Consider the following 13,930-nt stretch of genomic DNA (forward strand, 5'->3'; position numbering starts at 1 on the left):
TTGGTCCTTAACTCATATGAGAAATATTTATTATTTCAAGCCATGGTATAAGGTAGCAAAAGCATAACAGCGGCAAATGCTTAAACCCAGTTAAAGCAAGAGGCTATTTATTGCACCAGGGCTCCGACAGCACTGACCTAACCGACTTCACACTAAACTCAAGCATTAAGCATTAAGCATCAAGCATTAACTTTGGGTGCCCATCCAGCGATCACGTGCTCCTTTGCTGGCTTGGTCTTTATGAATGATTCCCGATTGAAAAGTAGCTGGACAAAATGAGAATGTTACATTAAGACTTTTACATAAAATTACTACCTAAAGAGACATAATTAGCATATGGCACCACAAAAATAATTCATGTGTAGATATAACCACATTTCTTCACGAAGGGAACTCAAAATCCTAAAAAGTGGGATAATAACTATTTATATATTAATATGATCCAAGCATAGAATAATATGAGCAGAAATCAAAGAACCCAGGCAATATTCTCTGAATTAGCAGCAATAACAAATCCACAAAGTTCGTAAAGACATTTTAAAAATACACATATCTCTTTCTTGAGTAGTCGTTCTAATAGCAGGCATAGCTAATAGCTTGAACAGCTAAGCTTTCTCCATTGAAGTAGAATGACTAGGTTTTACGAAAATACTGCATCAGTTCCCACAATAACATGCATAATTTAAGATATCTCATCAGTTTGCCTCTAGTCCTATGCTGCATGGTTTTTCCCGAGCCAGTGCATAGCTCAAAATATTTCATTTTCTTTTATTAGGATAGACTATTTCTAGTGAAAAAAAACCATGGATAACAATCTCCAATAGCTACTTTTAGTTTGAGAATACCGCAATTATTTACGTTGTGAGTCTTTACAGAGATAACACAACAGATAAACACAGCAGGCTGAAATCACTCTCAACAACACCATCTTTCCTCAACGTTAAGCAATCATTCAATCCCCACCACGCACATGGGAGCACACAACCCCACACGTGCTTGCACACACACCCGCACATCTCAAACATAATAAATAAAAGTCCTAGAAGCTTATCCAGCATAGATATGTATCAAACTGAAGCAGTCCTGAAAGAAAGATCAACAACATAGTGAACCCAATTAGCTGAACAATTGATAAGGCTATGAATAACAATAAAAAGAATCAAGTCATGGAAGATTGTTCTTCAATTTTTACTCAAGAAGATAATACCATTCAGCATCACATAAAACATTCCAATGGGGAAAAAAAGAAGAACAAAACCACAAATCTAAGGTACTGATAATGGGCATTCCAGTTTGATCACTACAAAGTGAATGATAAGACTGAGACCACAAGACTTACAGAACTGGGATGAGCCATAATGTCAACTCTTAAGATAAGAAGTCACCACATAAATGTCAGATAGATGCACGCAATGAGCTATACTTATTGTCAAATCACCCAAACCTCTTACACATTATGCTAACAGGCAAGGTTTGAAATATCATAGTAGTGAAGCATACTGGTCACGATTTAGTATGGTGTGTACAATCATGTGCACTTGTTTCAACTCATGATTTAACAATATATCTCGGTACACAGTACAATATGATATTAGTACACCCTCAATATGCCTCAGTATGGAAGTATTGTACTGAAGTATAGTTCATTTTTCAACCCTTGCCAAGGATCCTGGCTTACGACAGAAGGCACATGCCTTGATGTACGTTTGAAAATTCAAGAAAATCATGATGACCATCATGAAAAATAAATGCTTCTGATGCAATGTTTTCTTCACAAATCAGCAACTTGATGAGAACAGAAAGATCAGACTCAGAGAGTTAGATCTCTCAGTACTAGTCAGGTTCACAAATGCCTATAGATCCCCCAGACCGTCAATCTTCAAAGATCAATACAGACAATATTTAAAAAAACTTTGGAGAAGACAAGAATTTAATGTATTTTAATCATTATATGGTAATTAAGCAATGGAAAGTGAGAAACAATAAAGAGCACAAAGAAATATCCTCATTACAGTGTATGAAAAGAGAGGAGAATTAGAACTAGTTGGTAACCATTAACTAAAGATAATCCCATATAGTGCAAGATCTAGAAAACAGGACCAAATGCCAAGAGAAATTCCACAAAAGACAACTAAATTCAATTATTACCAAGAATTCTTTCATCAATAACATGGTCAATGTAGAGGATCAGTAAATTTCCACTAAAATCAGTTTTGAAAGAAAAAGGATCTAGAGGATCAGTAAAATGCCACCAAAATAAACCCTAGCTCAATGAGAAGCAACTTATGAGATCAAGGTTACACACTCCATCCTAAAAAGACACCATAACCAGACAAAGACACATTTCTGAATGCTAAAAAGGCCGATAGTAATGCAAATACAGAAAATGTGATCAAACTCCAAATGCGATGCTTAGACTTTACAACAACCTAAACAGAATAAACTGTGCTTCAAGGACAGATGTGCAGCATTAACCACTGAAAGGTATTGCCAGAAAGAAGCCTTTGCAGTAAAAATTTAAGGATAAAAACAATGTACAAGAACAGAAGTCAACCAGAGAAAGAAGATGAACAAATAAAGTTCAGAAAGGTTTTGTTCATACCTTCATGTAAGCATGAACATATGTCAAATTTTCTGGTATCTTCCATCCTTTAAAATGATCAAGGACGATCTCAAGATGGAACAACTTAGGTGCCAAGCTCAAGTCAACTGCAGATATATTTTCACCATTAACATATGGACCCTGCCAGCATCAGAGCTCAATCACGATATGCCAGTATTGAAGAAGCGGTAACACACTACACAAGTATTTAGAAAGAAATATTTATATGCACGCAGTCTAAGTTGTAGATGCATGCAGGTCTTTTTATGGCCTTAAGCATTCAAGCTAGCCCTACGATGGAGGAAGAGGGGAAGGGGGGGGGGGGTGGAGAGAGAGAGGGAGAGAGAGGAATCAGAAAGGTCAATATTTTACATGAGCTTTGAGATGCTCATCCAGTGCACGCAATTCATCAAGCAATGCTTGTTCCGACCCATCATTGGGATCCTTGCTTTTCAAGAACTTGACAAAAGACGGGAATATTTTTGATCCCCTGAAGTGAATATAGAAAAAAGTTAGATGGCTGAATAGTTGAATATCCAAAGCTAAAAGACCGAAGCTCTGAAAATATTTACTAAACTTTGATGTTCTGAAGCAAGCAGCACAATACACTTTATAAGGGAAGGTATTTTTCTAAGTGAATGGATATATCAGAAAAGGTGTTACAGATACCCACTTATTTCAAACCATAAAAGGATTCCAGTTTCTTCATTCCATTGACCCAATAAGCATCAAGCTAGTTCAGAAAGGAAGTATGAACAACTTGTTTACAGCTATGATCCAGACTCAGATGTTCATGTGGAACTTTTTTTTTTAAATCTTGGAAACAAGCCCCTCTTCACGCTCACAAGCCACACCCAAAGATAGTAGCACAAAGAACATGGTAATTTATTTTCTCCCAATCACAAGGCATAACCCTCCTGATGCTCACAGACCATGCCTACTAAGGAGAACTATTTAATGATCTCTTTCATAATAAGGCCAACCAGATAAAGGCATGAATCAATTTGGTTACGAGTATCTATCTATTCTGCCAAGCACAGCATCTAGAATCATCACTCATTAAGAAAAGTTATAGAAGAAACCCATTTCTTCTTAATTTGATTTCTCTCTCCATCACTGACCTCCTCTCCTCCATGTATACCTCATCAAGGCTCATATAAATAAAGGACTTCACACATTAATGAATAATGGTCTGTCAGACATTAAGCAGACATTTGTTCCATAGGTTTATTAGTTGAAAGAAGCATTCATCTCTCAGAAATCCAAAACTAATAAAAAAATGGAAAGGCAACTTAATCTATAACCATCTGTAGTTTTCTAATTATGTGACAGAGAACCTTTATGTTTAACCCGTTGCATGATCCAACAAAACCACCTACATATTCCTTCTTAAAAACTTGGACAGTTAATTTCTATATATCTTTTTTGAAAATTTTCACTAAAGGTTGATATCTTTGTTTAGTAGTACAGAATTAGGAAAAGACTTGGCAGTTTTCTTCCCTCCCCTTTCATCAACTAACAAATAACAAAGTCAAATGCACAAATTAAATCTCTATATGGATGCTGAGAGAGTAAAAAAACATTATCCAATTAAGTTACAGGGATTCTTCCCTTCGAATTTTTGGCAACGAAAAGAACTCCCTCATAGACAGAGAACAATGCAAGAATATAGAGCTCAGATTTTTTCATAATGCATAAAAATTTTCCTTCGCATTAAGTAAAGATCTAAAAAGATATCTTACACAACTACTTCTGTACAATCCTCTATGCAAATTTTCTCTGTTCAACCCAATAAGAGAAAATTGCATTCTTCTTCTTCTTCTTCTTTTGTTGTGTGTGTAGTTATATCGTTTGACCTGGCTTCACACTTTGTGAAAAGAGCCCTTGTCAACATATTGAGAAAAAGCTGCTAGCTCCAGAGGTTTACTAAGACATCATACAAGTATTCCACCAAAGCAAATTTGAAAAGAAAGCATTTACGACAGCTCTTGTAGAAGATTCATTGATCAGTGGACATTTACAACATGTCACCCAAAACACAATTTGTTCACATACATTTCTAAATTGCTTGACTTGATGTAATGATGACACCTTTTCATTATAATGCTTGCACCACATTACGCTTCCTATTATCATGAAGAGATTGAAGCCAAATTTGCTTCAAAGCCAGTGAAATTATATATAAACCACCAGGATGTCGTAAGCCTCGGAGTAAAACTTGATCCTTCAAGTTTAGCACAGACGGTCATCCCTCAGTGAGTCCCGCTCATTCTGCAGCCTCGACTCTTACAACAATAAATTTAGTTGTTCTGCATCTATTATTGTTCGTTTGAAGTTTTAAGGCCTTAATTCAAGGCGTTCAATTGAACCTTAAATGCAATTGTAGAGAGTCTAATAAATACATATATACATATACGTATATGCATGCATGCATACATACATACTACATACATATATCTACATATACATATATATATATATTTTGAGAGAGAAAGGGCGGGGGGATGGTTGTTCACTCTAAGGCCTAATCTATTACAATCTCTTAATTATATTTTTTTTAAGTAGAAATCAAAACTAAAAACCCAAATCACAAGAACGGGGATGCCATCCAATATCTACACTACTCTCCACAAATACAGACTATCTAACCAATGTCAAGATGACTGGAATCAAATCGAATTCTACGAAAGGAGCAAAAAAAAAAAAAAGAAGAAGAAGAAGAAGAAAAAACAAGACTTACACCGACGAGAACTCCTGGGGAGTAACAAAAGAAGGGTTGGGGTATTTCTCCTCGATGATCTGGGTGATGACATCCGAATCGGGAACCCATTTGTCATCGTCGCACTTGAACACCGGCACCTTCCCCTCGGGACTGATCGTCAAGAACCTGAAACCGTCACCCCATCCACAGAAACCCATATTCGTAACAATAACTCATCACAAAAGCAATTTATTTAGAACCCAAAAAATCACAAAAAAAAAAGAAAAAAAGAAAAAAGCTTACCAATCGGGCTTGTTTTCGACGTTAATCAGCTTCTTCTCGTGGGGCACCTTCTTCTCCTCCAGCGTAAGAAGAACCCTCTGGCTAAAAGGGCCTATCGTTTTTCCCGATCAATAAGAAAGCATAAAAGAAACTGATCAGAGGTGAAATTTAAGCGAGATCGTCAAACAAGGGGGAGAGAGAAGAGAGAGACTCACAGTCGCCGAGGATGTCCGGAGCGCCGGCGGCGGCCTTGACGCAGACCTCGACGGGTGTTGCTGCCATTGGCGATGGAGGGCGGTGGACGCTGAAGGTTGGTGACGTTCCAGAGGTGAAAAGCGGTAAGAAAATAAGGGCGAGCGTCCATTTATAGCAAGATTTCACATTTTCTTTCTAGAAATTTCGTGATATGGTGTGACCGCAGAATTTTTGGTAGGGGGTTATTTGGTCAAATATGTTGGTTTGCCGCGCAGTAAGGCCGGTCGAAGGGAAATTATACCTCACACCGCATCAGCGGTGCATCATAAAAGCCATCCAAGACGAGACTAAGGAGGCGGCAATTCAAAAAAAAAAATAAAAATAAAAATAATGCATAGGATCGAATTGGAAACGGATATGATGAGAAATTATTTTGAGGCTCGGTCTGCCAACTTGGTTGTACAGCCTGCCGCTGGATAGATACTTCTAACTCAAAGTTCAAATAAATAAATAAATAAATTGAGGATGTGGTCCGGTGCTTTCTTTTCTCCAAGCGAAACACTAGCCACTCTTTCCGAACAATTATAGAGGAGGAGGTGGTGGGGGCAAGTGGGGGAGGAGACAGCAGGGTGGGAGTGAAAAAAGTGATAGGTGATCTAGACAAAGTCACCATAAGAGAGGAGCTAGCTCACGATTAAATAGGTGAGGTGAGGTGAGTGGAGTTGTCAAGGAAGAGGTCATAGGTGAGGTGGGGTAGCTCCATTGGTGGGTGTGCTTGATGAGGGTGCAGTTGAGGTTGGATAGATAGGTCTTGGTGGAGATAGAGGCGGAGATGGTGTTAATTTTGAGGGCACGAGGGTGAGATCGGAGATTTAGTTGGGATGCCATGGCAAGTGAAGGAGGAGATTCGGGAGGGAGAGACGGACGGGTGGGGGCCATGGTGGACGTGGTGGTGGAAGGTAGAGGACATAGGATACAGGCAACACTCGCATCTTTTGTCGAATAAATATTCGTTGTAATGGTCGTCCCACATCACAATTATCACAAACCATTGAAATCAATCAATCTCCTTCATACATCTTTCGTATCAAACAAGTTAAGCTTGGTGCTTTGTAAATTCAAATTGCATTGCGCTCGCCCTTTTTTTTTTTTCCCTTGGTTGTCATCGAGCTACGGTTGTATTACGTTGCTGCCAATCTCCAAATTATTGTATCTAAATATTGGACAGTAAAAAATTTAAAAAATAATTTTTTTTATCAAAAATTATCCGATAAAATTTTTTCGATACTTAAAATCAGTCAGAAAAAAAAACAATAGTAAAGAGTTAAAAGAAAGAACCCAAAAATTTATAATTAATCTCACTTGCTAGATCCCTCGTTACTTACCACTATTTATAGAGTAAAAACTGTTATTGCTGTGTAACTTTCATCTCTGAATATTCGAAATATGAGAGTTATGGTATTTACTGAGTGATTATCTCATTAACCGCATTAAGACTGAATAGTGAGTAGATCGTAGGCGACTATCGTACCCACAATCGTAAGTAGTTAATGTTCGTGTCGAATAACCATTATTTGATCTTCAAATTTATGGGATTGAGATAGTCGGCATAACGTCAAGGAAGTCGTTGATCAGATACTAACTATATATTGAATCATTCTCAGTCAATTGTTGATTTTATATCAGACCAAGTCGGTCGAATGTCGACTTGGTCAGATCCCATTAATCTCAGTTGGCTCAATTCATAACATAGTATGCTTAATTGGTTTGGAGATGAGGAAAAAAAAAGTTGTCGCATACTTAGTCATTAGGAAGGCGTAGATGAAGGTCGGCTAAGTGATGAGATCTATCCCAACATACTCCATTGATAGCATGCAAAGCTATTAAAACTTGCACTACAATTTGCGGTTGAAAAAATGGCTTGGTGGGCCAAACAACTTCCATGGATGTTAATTAGGTGGAAAAATTTTTGTCCATTTCTTCCAATAAAAAAAAAGTGCACTATTTCATTGGATCGACCACTTAACATAATTAATAATGGAGCAAATATTTAATATAGCTAATTTTTTTTAATTTTTTTATTATAAAAATATCTTTTTTCTTCAAAATACAAAAATAATAATAACCAATAGGATATCAGTCATATATATTTTTTAAGATGTTATAGAATAAAAAAAAACTATTATTACTTTTCGATGCCTTATATGACTTCTTGTGAATCTTATAATATCTCGAATAATGTTCTGACATCTTGTTATGTGGTATGATATCTTATGTTAGTAATATTACTTTCTGATAATTATTCATATAGTGTAAAAAGATGTCATATCAATACTATAGATGTCATATCATTATTATAATTTATATTTATTCATATAACATTCTATCGATTATTATAATTTATTATTATTATTTATAATATTTTGATCAAGCATGATCAAAATAAAGTAAAGATGATGTTTTGAAGAAAAAAATATTTTTGTTAAAAAAAATAAAAAAAATTGAGTTATATTAAATGTCTTTCTAATTATTAATTAAGCTATATTGCCCGATTCGATGAAGTAGTATATTTTTTTCTCAATTGAAAGGGTGGATAAAAATTTTTTTTAATTAAATGTATTGTGCAATGCCATAGTGCAAGGATCACGGAACACCTAATTTAAAAGCAATTTTAAGAAAAATTGTCAAGAAAAATATTTTAGGCGCTTTGAATCGACTCTCGCTCTCTTTCTCTCTCTCTAAAGTAAAGAAGTATAAACTTGCTTGTCTTTATTATAAAACCCGGCTTATTTGTTTAAATGTCTGAGATGAGATTGGAGACAAAGAGCAAACAAATAGAAAGACGGCAATTGGGAATCTGTTTAACAAATGAAATGTCAACCATCACCGATTTTGACTATGTTGACATTTGTAATGTACTTTTCTCAATTATTATATACCTATGCAAGAGGATAAACGTAGTTATGAAGCTATAAAAACAACTGCTCAAAAAATACAAAAAGGTTTGCATTAGCTCCTTATGATACGTTAACACACGCTCACCTCATGTTTTAACTCTTTTTACTTGCATCAATGTATCATTAAATGATGTAACAACGAAAGAGCACTCTTCATCAAATCAATCTATAAAAATGGTGTAACATCCAAGTTCTTTGATTGCCATCGGCTACATATGCATCTCGATTTAATGAAATTTTACCGAACGAACATAGCTAAAGCAATTCAAGATCTGCTACGGAATTATATATGATGCTTTTATGATGCATGAAACAACTACATTATTCATCAAAACAAGAAATAATTGCACATATATCTCTTCTCTAAAGTCCTACAATATCTGCATGGTTAGTACTAGATCCAAGTGATGAGCTTTGAATTGAACTCCATATAGAACCTACCTTTTTGTTTGACATTGTCTATTCATAGATCAAGATATTGGCAAGAATGTGGTAGACAGATGCTATTATTGAAAATAATGATTACATTCATGTTATTCATTGAAAAAAATAATTTAGATTAATGGCATTCTTATGTTAGGATTTGACGCCTCGAGATTCAGCCACATTGAGCCACAGTGAGGTTCGCGGCGAAAAACGGAGTCCAACGAGACCAAGATCACCTGAATCGGAGCTCGGATGGAGAAGATACGAGCTTTCGAAGATAGCACGAAAACCGAGGCGGCGGAGGACCGCCGGCGACCGGCGGCGGGCGGCAGCGGCGCGGCCGCAGGCGGCGGCGCGCGGGACGCGCGTCCCAGGCCCGCTGGCCCGCGTGGGACGCGGGACCCAGGCCCGGGCGGGACGCGGGACCCAGGCCCGCGCGGGACGCGCGACCCAGGCCCAGGCCCGCGCGGGACGCGCGACCCAGCGGCCTGCTGGCCCTTGCCCCGGTCCACCGTGGACCGGGTAGTCCACGGCGCGGCCTGTGGACCGCGTGGACGTTTCCCACTCGATTCTCACGGTCCACGGCCCTATTCCGTGGACCGGAGCGCGATCTAAGGGTCCAGAGAGCTCCCGGTGTTGATCGGACGGCTTGGGACGTGATTTGGCTTGATTAAGGATTCCTAATCACCCTCTAACCTATGTTTAAGGCTTTAAAAGGCCTGAGACACAACAGAGAACGAGCGGTTTGGTTTCTCGCCGCCGTACGAACCGAGGAGAGAGAGAGAGAGGCGTGAGGCGCTGTGAGAGAAGGAGCAGGAGGCTCCTGGACAGCGGTCGCCAGGCTCTTCAGGGGTTCAGGGGGTCTCCAAGAGAGAGAGAGCTTTTGTGAGGGGAACTTCATGTGAGAGAGAATTGGGTGTACAAGGGTTGAGGGTGAGGTCTCCTCTTGTAAAATTTTCTTTTCATAGTGAAGTTTGCATGCCCCGTGGAGGCGAGCCCTTTTGTGGCTGATCCACGTATTTTGATTGTTTTTCCTTTTGTTTTGTTTCTTCTTTCTTCCTGCTGCATCGCGTGGTACTGAAAGGATCTTGGGAGGTGGTGTCCTGGCCAGACATCCACCCAACAAGTGGTATCAGAGCAAGGCGGTACAAGAACGCAGATTGCAGTGGTGGTGAGCAAGACTGAAGATGGAGAAAACAGGAACAATCAGGATGGAGATCAACAAGTTTGATGGTAAGAGCAATTTCTCCTTGTGGCAAGCAAGGGTGAAGGACGTGCTCATCCAACAGGGGTTGATCGAAGCTCTCTTGTGCGATGAGAAACCGACCACCATGGAGGTGCGGGATTGGAAACGGCTACAGATGCAGGCGGTGAGTACCATCCGTATGTACCTGGCGGATGAGGTGGTGATCCATGTGCTGAGCGAGACTTCCCCGACGGTGCTATGGTCGAAGCTCGAGGAGTTGTACATGGCGAAGTCTCTCACCAACACTCTTTTCCTCTGGAGGCAGTTTTACCAACTGCGGATGACTGAGGGACAGAGCGTGCAGGAGCATCTGAGCCACTTCCAGAAGATCCTCACCGACCTTCTCAGCATTGGTGAGAATGTTGAGGAGAAGACCAGGGCGCTGGTTTTGCTGGCGTCGCTTCCTTCTTCGTACGAGTCCTTGGTGACTGCTCTTCTAGTGGGGAAGAGCACTATCAAGATGGACGAGGTCACCGCGGCGATACTCCAGAACGAGGTTCTCAGGAGGGAGAACCCAGCTTTGAGCTCAGGTGTCGATAGCTCAGCTTTGGTGGCTTCTGGAGGTGCAGGAGGCGGTAGACGGAGCGATAGGAGATCGCATCGAGGGCGGTCTAAGTCCAGGAGGGACTTGAGCAAAATCAGGTGTTACCGGTGTGAGGAGTTGGGGCATCTAGCCAGAGATTGCCCTCAACTGAAAAATCGGACGGTGGCTGCTGTAGCGACGGCCGGCAGTGATTCAGATGGAGATGTCCTGGAGATATCTGACGAGGTATCTACTTCTTCCCAGCAGTGGATATTAGATTCTGCATGCCCCTATCATGTGTGTTGCAGAGAGGAGCAGTTTGACTCCCTGGAGAACAGTGAGAGCACTGTATATCTGCCGAATGGATCGAGCTGTGCGATCAGAGGCATTGGGACGGTCAGCTGGAGGACACATGACGGTGCAGTGAGGAGATTGGGGGAGGTCCGATACATACCCGATTTCAGGCGGAATCTTATCTCACTTAGCAGACTGGATTCGAGAGGCTACAGGACGGTAGCTGGTGGAGGAATCCTGAGGGTGCTACGCGGCGATAGGATTGTGCTGGAGGGGAAGAAGGGGAGCAGAGGACATTATTACCTGGCAGGGAGCCCAGTGCGAGGTGAAGCATCGGGAGCCAGGTGGAGCCCAGAGCGAGGTGGAGCTCCAGGAGGCGGATCGGGCATGAGACAAGAGACTCGGGAGGACGAGAGGCGACGTCGCAAGGTAAGATTCCTATTGCCGCAGGATGATGCCCCGAGCAGGTCTCAGGTCAGGAGGAGCACAGCATACGACGGAGATAGGATCGAGCAGCTTGGCTCGACTCCCATGTTTGCCCATCCATGATCAGCAGGCGATTGCCCCAGGGCATGGGGGCGAGGAGATCCAGATGCTCTCGAAGTTTGGAGGAGGCCGAATATCGAGTCGAGGTGGAGATTGTTAGGATTTGACGCCTCGAGATTCAGCCCACATTGAGCCCACAGTGAGGTTCGCGGCGAAAAACGGAGTCCAACGAGACCAAGATCACCTGAATCGGAGCTCGGATGGAGAAGATACGAGCTTTCGAAGATAGCACGAAAACCGAGGCGGCGGAGGACCGCCGGCGACCGGCGGCGGGCGGCAGCGGCGCGGCCGCAGGCGGCGGCGCGCGGGACGCGCGTCCCAGGCCCGCTGGCCCGCGTGGGACGCGGGACCCAGGCCCGGGCGGGACGCGGGACCCAGGCCCGCGCGGGACGCGCGTCCCAGGCCCAGGCCCGCGCGGGACGCGCGACCCAGGCCCAGGCCCGCGCGGGACGCGCGACCCAGCGGCCTGCTGGCCCTTGCCCCGGTCCACCGTGGACCGGGTAGTCCACGGCGCGGCCTGTGGACCGCGTGGACGTTTCCCACTCGATTCTCACGGTCCACGGCCCTATTCCGTGGACCGGAGCGCGATCTAAGGGTCCAGAGAGCTCCCGGTGTTGATCGGACGGCTTGGGACGTGATTTGGCTTGATTAAGGATTCCTAATCACCCTCTAACCTATGTTTAAGGCTTTAAAAGGCCTGAGACACAACAGAGAACGAGCGGTTTGGTTTCTCGCCGCCGTACGAACCGAGGAGAGAGAGAGAGAGGCGTGAGGCGCTGTGAGAGAAGGAGCAGGAGGCTCCTGGACAGCGGTCGCCAGGCTCTTCAGGGGTTCAGGGGGTCTCCAAGAGAGAGAGAGCTTTGTGAGGGGAACTTCATGTGAGAGAGAATTGGGTGTACAAGGGTTGAGGGTGAGGTCTCCTCTTGTAAAATTTTCTTTTCATAGTGAAGTTTGCATGTCCCGTGGAGGCGAGCCCTTTTGTGGCTGATCCACGTATTTTGATTGTTTTTCCTTTTGTTTTGTTTCTTCTTTCTTCCTGCTGCATCGCGTGGTACTGAAAGGATCTTGGGAGGTGGTGTCCTGGCCAGACATCCACCCAACACTTAATATAATATAGCTCATATAATTATGGGATTGCTTTCATAATTTTAATAATATAAATTAGATGATGTTGCCGATTTATCGAGTCCCTGTTTATTTGGGATTATATTTTTGTTGTTTGTTCCAAAATCAATCTTGTCCTAGTTGGTTACCCCATCTTATTCCCATGCATAGGTGTTTTGTCTTTTCTAATCATTAGAGTTTAGGCCAAGACTAAATTAATGGGCTAGAGTAAAAGTTGGTTTCTGAATCAGGATGGGCTTTAGAAAATTATATGTATGCATAGTTTATCAAAAAATAAAAAAATACATGTATTCATTATTCATACATACGTGTGTGTATGTATATATGTATGTATATATATATGTATGTATGTATACGCGCACTATGTGCGTGTTTGAATATGATGATTTTACAACAGATGTATATGGAGAGAGTAGCTATATTGTCCTTTACGTAAATAAAGATCATAAAATTTTTGTCATAATGTGAATGTGTGACTCACATTTGATATCTTCAATCTTGTGGTAAAGCTACCATCTCCTTCCATATGAGTGCACCTACATGGTAGATTTGAGTCCTCTCATCTGGGGGAGAGTCGTAATATTTTGGCTATCAACTTTATGATTTAAAAATATTTTTGATTTATTAATAAAAATATATATTTTTTAATTTTTCTTTCATATTTTGTTTCATTTTTCTCCATGATGATTGTAGACCGATCTGATCTTATCCCATGTCATTGATATAAATTTTTACGGTTGTAAATATCACACACAGATAGCTAAACTGCATGCTTCATCAAAAAGGGATCATACAATGAATACAAGGATTGCAACTTTTCTGCTACATTGTTATATCAATATGTCAAAGGCCGGTGTAGCAAAATGTGGAATAAAAAGGTACAATTAGCCGGCCATTTCAACGAAAATATTCATGTTTACCGATTCATAAATTATGCCATATTTCTGAAATATCATTAAAACATTTTTTTTTTTTTTAAATAAATGTTTGAAGATGCTACCAGGGATTTTTTTTGTTTTGATTTAATTTAATC

The 13,930-nt window shown here is 41.1% G+C and overlaps 1 protein-coding gene across 2 annotated transcripts; it reads right to left on the reverse strand.

Annotated features, from left to right (window-relative positions):
- Positions 1-6,012, reverse strand: LOC105044500 (probable glutathione S-transferase DHAR1, cytosolic). Of its 2 annotated transcripts, none has more exons than XM_010922425.3 (6): positions 5,801-6,012; positions 5,607-5,697; positions 5,343-5,489; positions 2,975-3,092; positions 2,603-2,743; positions 1-266 (listed from the first exon to the last, which is right to left on the reverse strand). In XM_010922425.3, the coding sequence occupies exons 1-6, from the start codon at positions 5,865-5,867 to the stop codon at positions 180-182; spliced, it is 651 nt and encodes a 216-aa protein (XP_010920727.1). In that variant the 5' UTR covers positions 5,868-6,012; the 3' UTR covers positions 1-179. The 2 variants fall into 2 exon arrangements, with proteins under 2 accessions (XP_010920727.1, XP_010920728.1); XM_010922426.3 differs by lacking the exon at positions 1-266 and adding an exon at positions 807-1,083 and having other exon boundaries at positions 5,801-5,959.
- Positions 6,013-13,930: the final 7,918 nt, after the last annotated feature.

Source organism: Elaeis guineensis, chromosome 5, assembly GCF_000442705.2.
Source record: "Elaeis guineensis isolate ETL-2024a chromosome 5, EG11, whole genome shotgun sequence".
Classification (NCBI taxonomy): domain Eukaryota; kingdom Viridiplantae; phylum Streptophyta; class Magnoliopsida; order Arecales; family Arecaceae; genus Elaeis; species Elaeis guineensis.

Excerpts from the sequence above, each read along its gene's own strand:
- LOC105044500 (XM_010922425.3), bottom strand. The coding sequence starts at position 5,867 with ATGGCAGCAACACCCGTCGAGGTCTGCGTCAAGGCCGCCGCCGGCGCT. Across the intron at positions 5,490-5,606 it reads GTCGAAAACAAGCCCGATTG|GTTCTTGACGATCAGTCCCG; the intron begins GTAAGCTTTTTT and ends TGACGGTTTCAG. Across the intron at positions 267-2,602 it reads ATGTTCATGCTTACATGAAG|CTACTTTTCAATCGGGAATC; the intron begins GTATGAACAAAA and ends CATTTTGTCCAG.